Below are 14,100 nucleotides of genomic sequence, written 5' to 3' on the forward strand. Positions count from 1 at the left end.
GCCAACTCCCGGAACTGAAGAGGCATGGCATGGCGATTTCGGCGGCTCGGCGACTGAGCAGCATCGGTCCTCGACTGCTCCTGTTGCTGGCCGGCGGTTTCGGCGGCTCCGCGACTGAGCAGCGTCGGTCTTGGACTGCTCCTGTTGCTGGCTGGCGATTTCGGCGGCTCCGCAACTGAGCAGTGTTGGCCCTTGACTGCTCCTGCGCTGCTTCACCAGAGCTCATGGTGATGGCCAAATCTTAGATTTGTGATTTGTCGGCAGAGGCTCGTGCTCCTTCTCGGCGCCAGGTAACACTTGTTCTTAGGATCCGGTCTGCAAATTAATTTTCCTCATTTATATAAAGTTTGTCATTGGATATGTGGCTGTGATTTTAGGGATGGCGATGAGGTATATTAAGCTTTCAAATTGTGGAATGGCTGCCAGTCAGGGGAGAGATGCTGATGATGTTGAGATAGCTGCAACAGTTCTCGTTGTTGGGACAAAACGTCGATGGGGAGGTTCAACACCGGGTCACAAGACATACAAGCGCGACCGTGAAGGTGCTAACAAAATATTGAATGCTCAATATTTTGTTGAACATCCAATTTACAACCCAGATCATTTCCGCAGGAGGTGTGTACGTGAGCTGAAACATAACTTTTACTATATTGTCAACCAAATATGCAGTAAATAATACAAATTGTGTGGTAGGTACCGAATGCGGGAGAGTTTGTTCCTTTGGATTGTCGTTAAGGTTACTGAAGCAGACTCCTACTTCAAACAAAAACGAAATTGTGCTGGTCAGCGAGGATTTTCCCCCATCCACAAATGCACGATTGCAATTAGAATGCTAGCTTATGGTAGCATTGCTGATTCATTGGACGAGTATCTTCAGATGGGTGAGAGCACTGTATTGGAGACATTGAAGTGTTTTGTCAGAACAATAGTAAATGTTTTCGGGGAAGAATGGATTAGGCCACCAACAGAACTGGAGTTACAGCATATACTAAAGGTTAATGAGGCAAGAGGATTTCCTGGAATGGTTGGCAGCATAGATTGTATGCATTGGGAGTGGTCTAGTTGCCCCACTGCTTTGCACGGGATGTACAAGGGCCACAAAGGGAAGCCAACTATGATTCTAGAGGCTGTGGTGACTGAGGACCTCAGGTTTTGGCATGCATACTTTGGATTACCTGGATCCCATAATGATATTAATGTGCTGCAGCGATCACCGGTCTTTGATGATTTAGCTAATGGCAGAGCACCTCCGGTTGAGTTCAATGTGAATGGCAACATTTACAATATTGGTTATTACCTAGCTGATGGGATATATCCAGATTGGGCTACCTTAATCAAGACAATTAGTGCACCCATAAGTAACAAGCACAAGGTGTATGCAGAGCGACAAGAGGCATGTAGGAAGGATGTGGAGCGTGGTTTCCGTGTTCTTCAGGCTAGGTGGAAGATTTTGCACTCCCCTGGTAGGTTGTGGCACCAAGAAGATCTAAATTATATTATGAGGGCTTGCATCATCTTACATAACATGATCATCATGGATGAGAAAGGTGTGGATCTTCCTACAATTCATTCATCAGAGTGGCCTGGTAGGGAGAACCCTTCTGTCTGTAATATTGCAGATTTTATAGATGCTCAAACTTATATCCGGAACAAAGAAATTTGCCACCATCTTCGTTCTAACCTTGTCGAGCATATATGGGGATTGTACGGTTCAGGCACTGGACCTTTTGCTCGAAAGGGAAGCATATGAATGTTCAAGCAGATCAGCTACCTTTTGAAGTCAAGCTTTTGAATGGTGTTGATATCAGGTGGAGACAACAATGGATGTAATTAAGTAGCATGTATCCCAGAACTTGCCACCTTGTAATGAAGGAGCATGCGTCCTCAAAGTTAGTCATATATGTAATTAAGTAGCACATGTCAGGAAGTATAAGTCTCTAATTTTGTTCCACTTTTCGTTCTGCTCTACCACATATATAAAACTGATGTTGTGAAACGATCATTACAACAGAACTTACAAAGTTGAGTTCACACATAGATTCGCAGAACTTACAAAGTTTAGTTCACACATAGACTCTCAAACATCAACTCTGAAATATAAATACCCTCAAACTTAAATGGGGATTGTTCAAATGACATAGTTAACCCTGAAACATACACACACAGTAATTCAACTCATGCACCTTTTGGGTCCGAGCTAGCAAATCCACGACGTTCCATGATCAGGCGTAGCATGGTAATGTAATAATTCTTCAGATGCGGAGCTACCTTGTCAATGTCTATTGCCATGATTGCAGCTTCAGCAGTCAGCAGCTGTGCCTCAGCTTGCTTTGCTACATTATCAGCCTCTTGTTTTCTGAGAATTAAATTCTTCTCACGCTGCTGCTTCTTGAGATCTAGATATTCCCTTTGAAGGCTGAGTTTCTCATCTTTCCTAGTAAGGATCTGAATCATTTGCTCATCTTCTTTCTGTTGGCACTTCTCCCTGTTGTCGTGAATGCGTTGAAGCACATCAACTGTTGTGCTGGATGAGGAAGCATCTGCAACTCTCTTTCTTTTAGTACTATCTCTTCTTGCTGGTCTAGCAAGAATGCTATTCTCATTACCTTCCTCTGCCACTGCAGTAGGAGCTGTGTTTGCTTGTGAAGAACCTTCCCCCTGTCCCTGCAGAGTTGCTGTTGAGCTCCAAAACCTTGTCATTCCATTTTGATTCGTTTCGGAGGATTTTCCAGCAATGAATGAATTGGAAAGGTTCCACAGCCTCGTACATACGGACTGCATCGTCAATCTACAAAATTCAGACATCTCGTCAATGGCATGTGAAAAAATTCAGACCAGCACTAAGCTTAGTTTTGAAAAATGACTTGTAAAGAATACACTTTAGATCAGTTTAAAGTACAAGAGCATACCCTGTATTGTTCATTCTCCCCACTCTCATGAAGACGATCAACAGCAGACTTAAACCCACGGAACTTGTTCACCGATCTTTGAATGGTGCCCCACCTATACTGGACAGCTAGTTGGCTGCGGTTACTTCCCTCTGGCTTAAAAGTATTATAATAATCATGCAACTGTTTGTAATAACCTTCTTGAGTGTGATTGACACCTGCATATGATCCAAAAAGATAGTTCATACATATATAATAATAAGGCTTGACTAAGGAATTGTTGCTTGACTAACCGGTTATTGCATCCTTGCTTACGTTGAGGAAGGCGGAACAAAGGACTCCATCTTCTTCTTTTGTGAGACCACCACCCCTCCGCGACACCTTCTTCTCCTTGCCTTTCCGTGTTGTATGAAAGGATCGGGTGCTCTAGCCTAAGAGGGGGAGGGGGTGAATTAGGCACTAATAAAAACTTTGACCTATGGCTCCAACCAGTTTGCACAAAACTTAAACTAAAACATGCTATCTAGATGTGCAACTAGGTAGTTCTAGTGTGAAACCTCTATCCCAAAAGAGTTTAGCAACCTATAGCCTTTCCTATCAAGAAACTATTATATGAAAGTAAAGGCACACAAAGGTTGCAAGTATTAAATGCGGAAGCTTAGAGAGCGGGATAGGAGATAGCAAACTCTTGACGCGGGTGTTTATCCCGTGGTTCGGTAAGCCACAAAGGCACACCTACATCTACGTTGTTGTAGCACTCACTAAGAGTATTGCTACTCGGCCACCAAGTCTTTTCCGTGAAACACGGTCACCTTGGCCCCGGATTCCACTAAGGAGCTTCTCCACAAAGGATGAGGGTCTCCACGTCCCCCGCACAAAGATGTCGTCGCCGCTCCACACCAAATCGGAGGGCCGATGACGTTGCCGGCGAGCTTCGCAGCTCCAAGGAGGCTGGCGCACCAAGCTCTTGTTTGGTTTACTAGAGAACCACAGCACAAAGAATCAAGGCCTTGCAATCTCACTCACTAAGAGCTATTCTAGCACTCACACTTTACAAGCTAGTGCTAAAAGCTAAGGATATGATCTTGATGCTCTTGTATGGCTTGGAGATATTCTTGGGTGTGTGTGGGATGTTCAGCAACTCCAGCAAGCTTCAAATGGCCGGGGTGAGGCGTATATATATAGGCCACCAAGTCTTGTAGCCGTTGCTCCAACGGTCAACAGAAAATCTGCGTATCATCGGATGAACCGATGCCTCTGGCAGGGGTAGCGTCGGTTCATCCGGTCACTCTAAGGCCCGAAGTAGCCGTTGAACTCCTGACAGCTGACACAGTGACCACCGGTTCAACCGATGCTTAGCCGTCGGTTAATCCGGTCACTCACAGCACTCAACTGTTCTGCTGACGTCATTACACCGATGGTATGCACCGATGCTTCACCGGTTCAACCGGTGCTGAAGACTTGACTCTAGCGCGACTTGCATCGTCTCTGGAACATAGTACGTCCAATGCACTGATGCCCCTTTTCGAACCATCGGTTCAACCGGTGCCTATAAGCTGACTTGGCTTCGATTTCCTTCTGCACCAAAATACCATGGCGTCGGTTCTTCCGACAACCATCGGATGCACCAATGCTTATGCGTCGGTTCTTCCGGTGCTGCTAACCGGGTAGCGGAACCCCCGTAGGGGCGGCCCTTCGGGCCTAACTTTGCCTATCTTCTCTTTGTCATCACTTGAACCTAAAAGCCTGAGAATGATCATCTTAATAATCATATTAGTCCAAGTGTTGTGTGTGTCATCAATCGTCAAAACAATATATTGAAATATGGCATGAGAGGCCATTTTCGCTACATTGTAGGAGGTTGCACAATTTCCACATCTTCGCGATAAACTTGCACACCCATGACATAATTCACCTATCCAACAACCACTAATGCTTATGAACACAACTTCATGATGATAAATAACTTTATGAAGTACCAGCTTACCTATTCGGCCTGTGGGCACTCAAGAGGGTCTATGGAGGATTGTAGCTGATAGGGCCATTGATCAGGAGCATAATACGGCAGGTCTTGAGAGCCCTGCCCTCCAAATCTGGGAATCTGATTATCCATTCTAAAATAAAGATAGAATGAGTGAATGACAATATGAATCGTAGACATCAAGAGCTATCCAACCTTGAATACTAATATGAAAATAATATGTAATGCCAAATTTGATACAGACAGGATCCACAATTTTGCAATCTCTGCATACACGGATGGTATTCTATTTGTAGAAATAAAAACCTAATGAGTGATGAATGGGTGCACAAGGATCCACAACAAAGACCTCACAAATCCACAGATCTACACTACCCAAAACCTACAGAAGCATGGAATCCACCAAAGAGGTGTGCGAACTGCATAGAATCCACCAAAGAGAAAGGGAGCTGGATGGAATCCACCAAGAGAAAGGGGAATGCGAACTGTCTGCAGTAGTTGACACTCACCGTCGCGGGTGTTTCTTGTGGTTCAGTCGCTCGCCGCCACTGCTCGCCCCGCGCGCCGCCCACCTCGTGCACGCAGGCTCCGCCGTCGCTAGCCCAGCGTGCCGCCACCGCTCGCCCCACGCGCCGCCCGGACAGGGTTGCTCAGCCCGTGGGGTGCCGCCTGCTCCGCCTCCGGCTACTCTTCCGACTCTCGGTCGTTGTCCCCTCCTCAAATGTCTTGCAGGAGAGAGGACATGTATTTTTACTTCGTCTCTCTCTGCAAAGGCAAAATGCCTGCTTCTTATGCCTAGTGTGTTGGAGGTAATTTTGTGATGCACAGTATGAATTGAAGAGGCATATTTGGTTTGCCCATGCTATTGGGGTCAGTCTAATCAAAGGACATCATGCATTCAGGCCCATCGGCTACATGCACCTGATGACCTGACGCACTCGACGTACTCGTCGTACTTTAAATTCATCCTTTAAAAAAATATTTTTGTCTGATCAGCAAGATTTTCTACTCTATCTACATCCAGTTTCGCTGTACTCATTCATCCTCTATATCAACTACCGCCTGTGGGTCCCACATGTCAGTTTTTTTAACCCCCCGACACCCCTCCCTCACATTCTCTCTCCCCCATCCACCCCGAAAGCGCCGGCCGCCGGCGCCCCTGCTCTCGTCCGGCGCCCCTTCTCCCTCCGCGAGCCGGCAGCGCGCGAGCGGGCGGCGGAGCGGCGCGAGCGACCACGGGCCCTGCTTGCTCCTTCCCCCTTCCTACTGCTGAAGAGCTCGAGCAAGAGAAGGTGGCCGGCGACGGCATGGTGGGCGCAGACAGCAGCAGGCTGCTGTTGCGCGGGTTGGGCTCGAACGGCACCTGGTCCAGCCCTGCCACGGCGGCGGCACCTGGTCCTGCGAACGCGCGGTGGACCTCGGCGAGCGCGGCGGCCCGGCGAGCTCGGCGGCGCGGCCTGTGCAGCGGACGGCCTAGCGCCGCCACCTGCCCTCGACTCCCGCCGCCGCCGCTTGGCCGCCGCGGCATGCTGCGTGCTCGGTGGGCGGCTCGGTGGGCTGCCGCCGCGGGGCACCAGGCGCCCACGCTCGAGGAGTACTCGCGCCCGCTGCTGGATGCCGTGGCCGCGGCGCCCGACGGCGAGAGGCTTGTCCGTCGTGTTCCTAGCCGCGTCCATGCCGACGCGGCCGGCGAGCGCGGCGGCAGGCGGGTCCGCGCGGTGTGGACCGCATGCGGCGAGTCAGGCCGCGGAGAGGCGGAGGGGCGGCGCGAGGAGAGGCGGGCCGTGGCGAGGAGGAGGACGGCGGTGCACACGGCGGCGGCGCGCGCAGAGGCGTCGCTCGCGGCGTGCGGCGAGGAAGGTGGAGTGGCGAGGAGGAGGTCCGCGGCGAGCAGGAGGGCCGCGGCGAGGCGGAGGTGCATGCGACTCTCCGGCCTCCGTCTCGCGCTGGCCCCTCCTCCCTCCTCCTTCCTTGGGCAGCATGGGGCACTCGCCCTCACCGAGCTCGAGCACCTCGGCGCGGGACCATGGCGGACCGGAGGCGCGGAGCAGAGGGCGCGCAGGCCCTGGCGGACCAGAGGGCGGCGGCTCCTCGCGGCGCGGCGCTCGGCTGTGCGGAGGCACAGACTGCAGGGCGCGGCCGGCGGGCGGCGGCTCCGACTCCGCGCGGCGCGACACTCGGCAGGGCGGAGGCTCGGCCGGCGCGGCGGCGTACGGGCCCTACCCCGCTTTCTCTCTCTCCCAGAGCCTCTCTCCCGGCGCGAGGAGGTTGAGCGGTGCGGGCCCGCGCCATGCTGGCGGCGTAGCGGGAGGCCGCTACCTCCTCTGCATTTGGCGGAGCGCAGCTCGTCCGCAAGCGTCGCGGATGGGATAGAGTACCCCGCTGCTGCAGTTTTTACGCTAAATGCGTACTGCAGTGCGGGGTACCGTTCAGACAGCCTCAAAGTCTGAAACCATGACGTTTACGGTCTACTGAAACTGCTCCAAATGTCGCCAATCCTCGGTTGTGAACAAAAGCGAATATGATGATTCTGCTACTTTCTTCAGCCCCGGTGTGACAGAACGAAACCATTCCAATCAGATCAGATTAGCATCAGCTTCAAGTCTCAGTTTCTCACACACATTGAAAGTGAATCCCATGGACTTTAGCAATGCTCCTGCCACAGAATCAACAGCTCGACCCACCTGCGTGCATTCTGTCGGTGGCACTGCTCCTAGTTTGGGTTTTGGCTACGCACACTCGCCGGTTGCCACACTAGTGCAAAGTACTACGACGTGCTTGGGAAGACACGCCTCAAATTGCAACGAATTTAGCGTTAAAACGACTCCGAAACTCTAGCTATACTGAACATCAAAAGAGTTATCTTTCAGATGGTACGTGTAGCCGTTGCTGAAATTTTCTGTTGTTTCTGAAGCTTCCTTCTCTATAAGCCGTGCGTGGATATATAATTCGCTGTCTTCGCTTGGCTGTGGTTGGTGGCTGGTCCTGATTTGTTAGGAGAGAACAGTCCTGCTGACTGGCTGGTGGCTGGTGCTGATTTAGTCTGAGAGAACAGTACTGCTGGCTGGTTAGATGACAAGTCAAACGAACACAGCGAATGAAACTATGAGCAACATATTACTAGCTGGACTATTTTGGTCATTGATTTAGTCTGTTCTAGCCATGAAATGGTCTGCGCCAGTGTTTACAAATCCGACCGGTCCGGTCAAACCGGCGGTGTCCGGTTCCGGTCCAAACCGGTTGAATTCAAATTTGAACCGGTTTACCGACTGGTTAGACCGTCTTACCGGCCGGTTTGGCCGGTTTACCGTTGATTTAATGATATTTTCCAATGGTTAAAAGTGGTACTTGCTCGTTCTGATTAAGATACTTGCCATCAATATCCCATCCAGTGAGTGATGCGATACCTTCACCTGCAACCATATGAAAATCATGAGATACAAGAATGTAGCTCATAGGTGTCATTTCAATGAAAGAAAACTTACCCCACTTCTGTGTCTCCCTGACCGCGCTGATAAAGTATGGACTGTCAGCCTGTCTTTCAAGTACTCCTGCAATATGAAAAAACTTTGACCAAGCTTTACCAATAGCTTCCTTTGCATTCTTACCCTTCTGAGTCCAGGATCCTGTATCAATCCTTGGTTGCGTCATTCCTCTTCTCCCACCAGCTGCCAAGTTATAGTCCTCCACCACAGGACTCTCCCTCTACAAAGTGGCCCTTCGAAACATCCTCTGTATAGCATTCCCCCTCGTCGAACCACTACCCCCTCCACGCTCGTATGCACCTCCTCTCTGTTCCACCCCCGTCGGAACTCTGCTTCCGCTCTCGATAGATCCATGGCACGCTGCACCTGAGCCTCCTCATCTTCTTCATCACCGGTATAGTTTCGCTCCGCTGCAGACTTCTTCCGTCTCAAACTCTCTCGAGCCCGGTCAGCAGTTGCCTTCTTTGCCCTATCAATGTCACGCTGAAAGAAGTCCCGCACACCAGGTGGCACATTTCTGCAATGGACCACCTCTGCCCCGCGCCCAGCCAAATGTTGTTTCAATCTAGTCGCACCTCCTCCTCTTTTTTGCGTACGACAATAGTTGCATCGCCATCCGGGATAAAGATTTTCACCGTATTCCCATACAACATCTCTGCCTGCCATTGTCTATCTGCATACATGGACAACAAAAACATATCATCTAATATTCTAACTCCTAAATCATAGTGTCAAAAATCATCTAATACACTACACCTAAATCAAATCTACCTAAATCCTACTACATAGTGTCAAAAATCATCTAATACAAATAAATCTTACCTACATTCTAAATACACCTAAGTCATACACCTAAATCCTAAAATAAATCATCTAATACTCTAAATCATAGGGGAAAAAATTACCTGGCCGCGGCTTATCGCCGCTCGTGGGCGGTTTACCGCCTCTCCGGGCCGGTAAACCGAGCTCCCCAGGCGGCTAACTAGTCGGGACCGGTAGATCTGCTATCGGCCCGGCTTACCGGCGCAGCTGCCCGGCTAGCCGCGCGCCGCGGGCGGTTGGCCGGGGTCGAGCGGCGGACGGGGCGTCCTGGCGGCGGACAAGCGCGACTGTGGGGGGAGCGGACTGAGGGGGGCGCGACTGATGCTAAGGGATACTGGGGGGTTAACTGGCCGCTGCCGCGCGATGGGCCTTAATGGCCCGTCGGTTTTTTCTTTTTTTATTTAACTTTAAAATTCCGCAAACTATATTAATTGAATGAATTTTTTAGAAAATTTGACATCATTAGATTTGTCGCACCTTGAAGTATTTTTAGTAATTTTTTTAGGAATTTTTCATTTTTTAAAATTTGAATTTGAATTTTAAATTTGGGCCGGTTTGATACCGGCCCAAACCGAAACCGGCCCGACCGGTTCTGTAACACCCCGGGTGTCTGCACAGTAATTAAATAGGTGTCTGCACAGTAATTGTGTATGTTTGCTATGCATCATGTGCTTGAATTGCTTAAAAAGGATCTTTTTGTAATTATAAAACGCTATATGTGTAATTATGATTTTATGCAGGGTCCTTTCTTTAGTTATTTCTGAATATAACTTTTGTGGAGGGTGTTTTTGCAAAAATTCAATGCATTTAACGCATGGTAGCCAATTTTGCTTGTAAGAATACATTTGAAGTGAAATTGCTTTGAAAAAGACAAATTTCCTAGAATTCAAATTCCTTTCTATGTTTTTAATTTTAGCTCTTGTATCTTTGGTCAAATAAATTTTTGCACAACATCAAAGTTGTAGATCATGAAAAGTTGAACAACTTTCATGTTGGGCACTTTTTCATTTGAGCCCTATTTTAAAAGTTATCGCTAGTTTACAGTTTAGTCCCTGGAATTTTTGGAAATTGCAAAATCGCCCTTATCCCCATCTCCCACCTCCCTGCTCTGCTTCTCGCCGCCGTCTACCGACAGCGCCGCCCGCCGGTGCCTTCCCGGCCATTCCGGCCATTAATTCGGCGCGCGCTGGCACCCACGCGTCGCGGACGACCTCCTTCACCGCCCTCTAGCCTCGCGCTGGCCCTCTCCTTCCCGTGCCACGCGCCCCGCAGCTTCCAGAGCCGCCTCGACGGCCGCCACCGCGACGCCGCCGTGGACAGCCCCGGGCAGAGCTCGCCGCCCTCTTCTAGCGAGCGCCCGAGCACTACACATACCCCAGGACTCGATTTCGTGCGTTCCTTTGCCCTCTCCTCGCTCTCACACCGCAGAACGCCGCCGCCGCCCCGCTCGAAACCCCGGCGAGCTCACCCCCGCCGCGGAGCCGCCTCACCGCCGCTCCTCTGACCGCGCTAAACCCCTAGTGAGCTCCGCCGTGAGCCCGCGCAACTCCCAGGCCACTTCCCCTCGCCCAATCCTCACCGGAGCACCCTCGCCGTCGTTCGCCTCCGCCGCCGAGCCGCCCTGCTCCATCGAGCCGCCGTTTCCGAGCCCCTCTTCGGGAAACGGCAGGTCAACCGCCGCCTCCCCTCTCTGACCCGGCCAAGGGACCTCGGGTTGAAAGGAAAGAAAACCCAGGGGGTTATTTGAATAGGCCTAGACTCAGATGAATAGTGCCTTAGGGACTGCTTTGTAATGTTTTTCAGTGATCTTTGAAATTCAATATCAATTCATAGAAAATTCGTAAAATAGCAAATCTTGATGTTTTGGAATCCTCTTGAAGAGCTCTATGCAGTAGAACCATAATATGTTAGGCTTTAGTTGCAAGTTTTTGCTGTAGAATTTAATTTGTGTTGCTAGTGCTTAAATATTAGTTGTTTTCATCTTTTTCTTAACTACTGTATAAAGCCATGTCTTGTAGTGAAACTTTTATGATAGTTCATTCATGTGACACTAGCTTTGCTATAAAAATTTCATGATCAGTTCTTTGGTGTAACTTTTTATTTGATTTAATATTTGTTTAGTAGACTTTAATTATGGTAAATAGTTCCTGTTCTTAATAAATCATGAATTTATTTCTCCATGCTCTTTCTGAGTAGCTTAGTTTGTCCAGGAAGTTTGAGCCTCAGTTCATGAATACAACAGGAGCTAAATTTGAATCTTGCTAAACTAATGTCTGTTTGGTTTATTTTCTCAGAATTAATTCTGTGTAGATAAAATCATGAAGAATTCACAGTAGTTATATCATCCCTGTGTAGACCTACTGTTAAATTTTGAGCTCATGTTTTTTTTATTTTGACTAGTATAATTCAAACTTGTTCTAGGTGTTGTCTGAATGAATGAATTGTTGTGATTAATTGGCTACATGTCTTGGCATGATTTTTACAGGGTAGCTTAATCTGTTCATGTTCTGTTTAGGGTAATTTTTGGTAAATTAATTACTGTTTGTACTTTGAGTTATATGTTTATTTGCAAACATGGAAGTAATTGCTATAGGAATCCACCCCCACTTGTTCATGAAGTTAGTCAACTTCTTTTGTGCTGTTGATCATGATGCATTGTGTAGTTAAATTTGTTATTTAACTACTCTATATACGATTGCCCATATATGTTTTTAATGTTGTTCTTGCATTACATATAGACACGACTGCCTTATCGGACGGGACGTACGAGCTGATCCCTGAATCTGACGGAGGTGATCTCGAGGCTCAAGTAAACACTGCTGAACTAACTGAAGCCCCGGACCAAAGTTCGGAAGAGCCTAGAGCTGGAATAGTTAGCAACTACCGAGAAGGCAAGCCCCGGACATAACCTATATTTCAAATTATTATCATTTACTGTTATTACTTACTTGTGCATTTACAGTTCTTAGGATTTGAATTGAAACCCTAGATGCATGATCCTAGGAACCTATGTACTGAACACTAGACTTGAGTTCGACTACATGCTAAGCTTATAGGACCGGTAAAAGTCGAGTGATTGTCTGTCACTCGCGAGCTTTATAGGAATTGCCTGTTTACTTTCTGTTATCAATATAAGGACGACGGACGGGGTTGTGATCGATATCATCACTTTATGTGAGACCCCGTCTATGTTGATGAACTTGCTAAGGTCGCGGTGTGTGGTAGTGTTGGTTAAGTTTTTGAAAGTACTAGTCACATGCCGTAAATATGGTACGCGGCAAGCCTAGTAGAAGATTGGACCGGGGAGTGGATATACCTTTCACTCTCTCAGTAGGGATAGGTTTTATTTTTATGTTACGCAACACTACGACTTCAAGGGACAAGGTTCGGCCTTGGAGCCCTGTAGTCGGGGAGAGTGACCCTATCCACAAACCGGAAAGAAAGGTCAACGGTTGTTTGGGAATGACCCGACGGTGTTCCAGACGTGTGTACTAGGTTATCCTTGCAAGGTTGAATTTCGATTCAGAATCGTCCGCCTCTCACGATGAAATGAGACTGCTTGATCTCTTTGCCACACAGAGTAAGAAGAGCAACAATACTTTAATCAATCTTGATGTTTGCTTAGATTTCTACCATGATTGGATAGTAGTTGCTTACATAGAATGGTTAATCAACTAGAATATTGAAAGCTAAAACTTGAAAGTAAGGACATACTCTTTATTGCTTTTCAGCAAAAAGGAAAACCAGAGCCTCACAAAACCTCGCATAGTCTAGTTAGAATGGGCTACTTATACCCGTTGACGGTTAAGTCTTACTGAGTATTAGAATACTCAGCCTTGCTGTTGAAACCCTTTTTCAGGTATGAGTTTTGAGGATCAGATCGCTAGCTTGACCTATCCTTGCTCGTTGCCTCCTGGCTGGTCCGTAGAATGGGATACGTCTTCGACCGGCAATGACCTTGACGAGTGATACCATGCTTGGGCTAGCCTGGTGTCCTTTTGCGACGTGTTGTAGCCGTCGTGTTTTTATCTTCTGCTGTTTTAAACTCTGAACTTAAGTTATGGTTTGTATAACTGTTTTACTACGTTTGGTCTTGTATTAATGTTTTAGAACCAGTTTGTAATAACGTTTATGCCTGTGATGTAAAAGATTGTGGTTGTAATATCTCCGGACTCGCCTTCGTGCGGGGTATGCTTGTCCGATCCGAGAATCGGTGGTTGTATCGGGACGTTACCCGACAGACCAAGAATTGTTCCGTTTGAAGTGCGTTTAAGCTAATGTTGCCTTATTGGTGATGGCCTGCACACTTGAGCCGGGATAATTTAGGCGGTTCTGCCACAGCTGGCATCAGAGCTGCAAGCATACACCAGAGGTGTTGGAACCTTAAAAATCGTTTTTCCGTATAAAACGGAACAACAAAGGATTTCGAAAAACTACGTCGGATTCGTTAAGAGTGGTGCATAGAACATAAAGTCCTAGGGAATTTACGGGAATTACTAGGTGGCTATCTGTGTATGGTTTATGTTATCTGACTTCCAGCACTTTACATTTTTGTCAAACCATACTCACAAGCAACTCTTAATTCCTGTAACGACGCACCTACGTTGAGGTAAGATGGTAAGGATCCTCAGTCAGCTGAGGGAGTCTGACCTTCCCGTCAGTGATGCGAGCCGAATGCTGCCCTCAAGCAGTGGCTTACTTGAGGTGCTTCCAATATATCGACGATTAGTTGACTATATTGGAAGTAAAGTGTGCTCAGTCAGCTGAGGGAGTCTGACCTTCCCGTCAGTGATGCGAACCGAACGCTGCGCTCAAGCAGTGACCTACTTGAGCTGCTGCCAATATACCGATCTCGGTCGACTATATTGGGAGTAAAGGAACTTGTGAATACGCCTCTGAGTAGCGTATGTTAACGTTGGCCATA

The 14,100-nt window shown here is 48.1% G+C and overlaps 1 protein-coding gene across 1 annotated transcript; it reads left to right on the forward strand.

Annotated features, from left to right (window-relative positions):
- Window positions 1-379: 379 nt before the first annotated feature.
- On the forward strand, window positions 380-1,750 carry LOC120653728 (protein ALP1-like). Its single transcript, XM_039931407.1, has 2 exons — window positions 380-619; window positions 737-1,750. The coding sequence occupies exons 1-2, from the start codon at window positions 380-382 to the stop codon at window positions 1,748-1,750; spliced, it is 1,254 nt and encodes a 417-aa protein (XP_039787341.1).
- The last annotated feature ends 12,350 nt before the right edge of the window (window positions 1,751-14,100 follow it).

This window comes from Panicum virgatum, chromosome 1N (assembly GCF_016808335.1).
Source record: "Panicum virgatum strain AP13 chromosome 1N, P.virgatum_v5, whole genome shotgun sequence".
Taxonomy (NCBI): Eukaryota; Viridiplantae; Streptophyta; class Magnoliopsida; order Poales; family Poaceae; genus Panicum; species Panicum virgatum.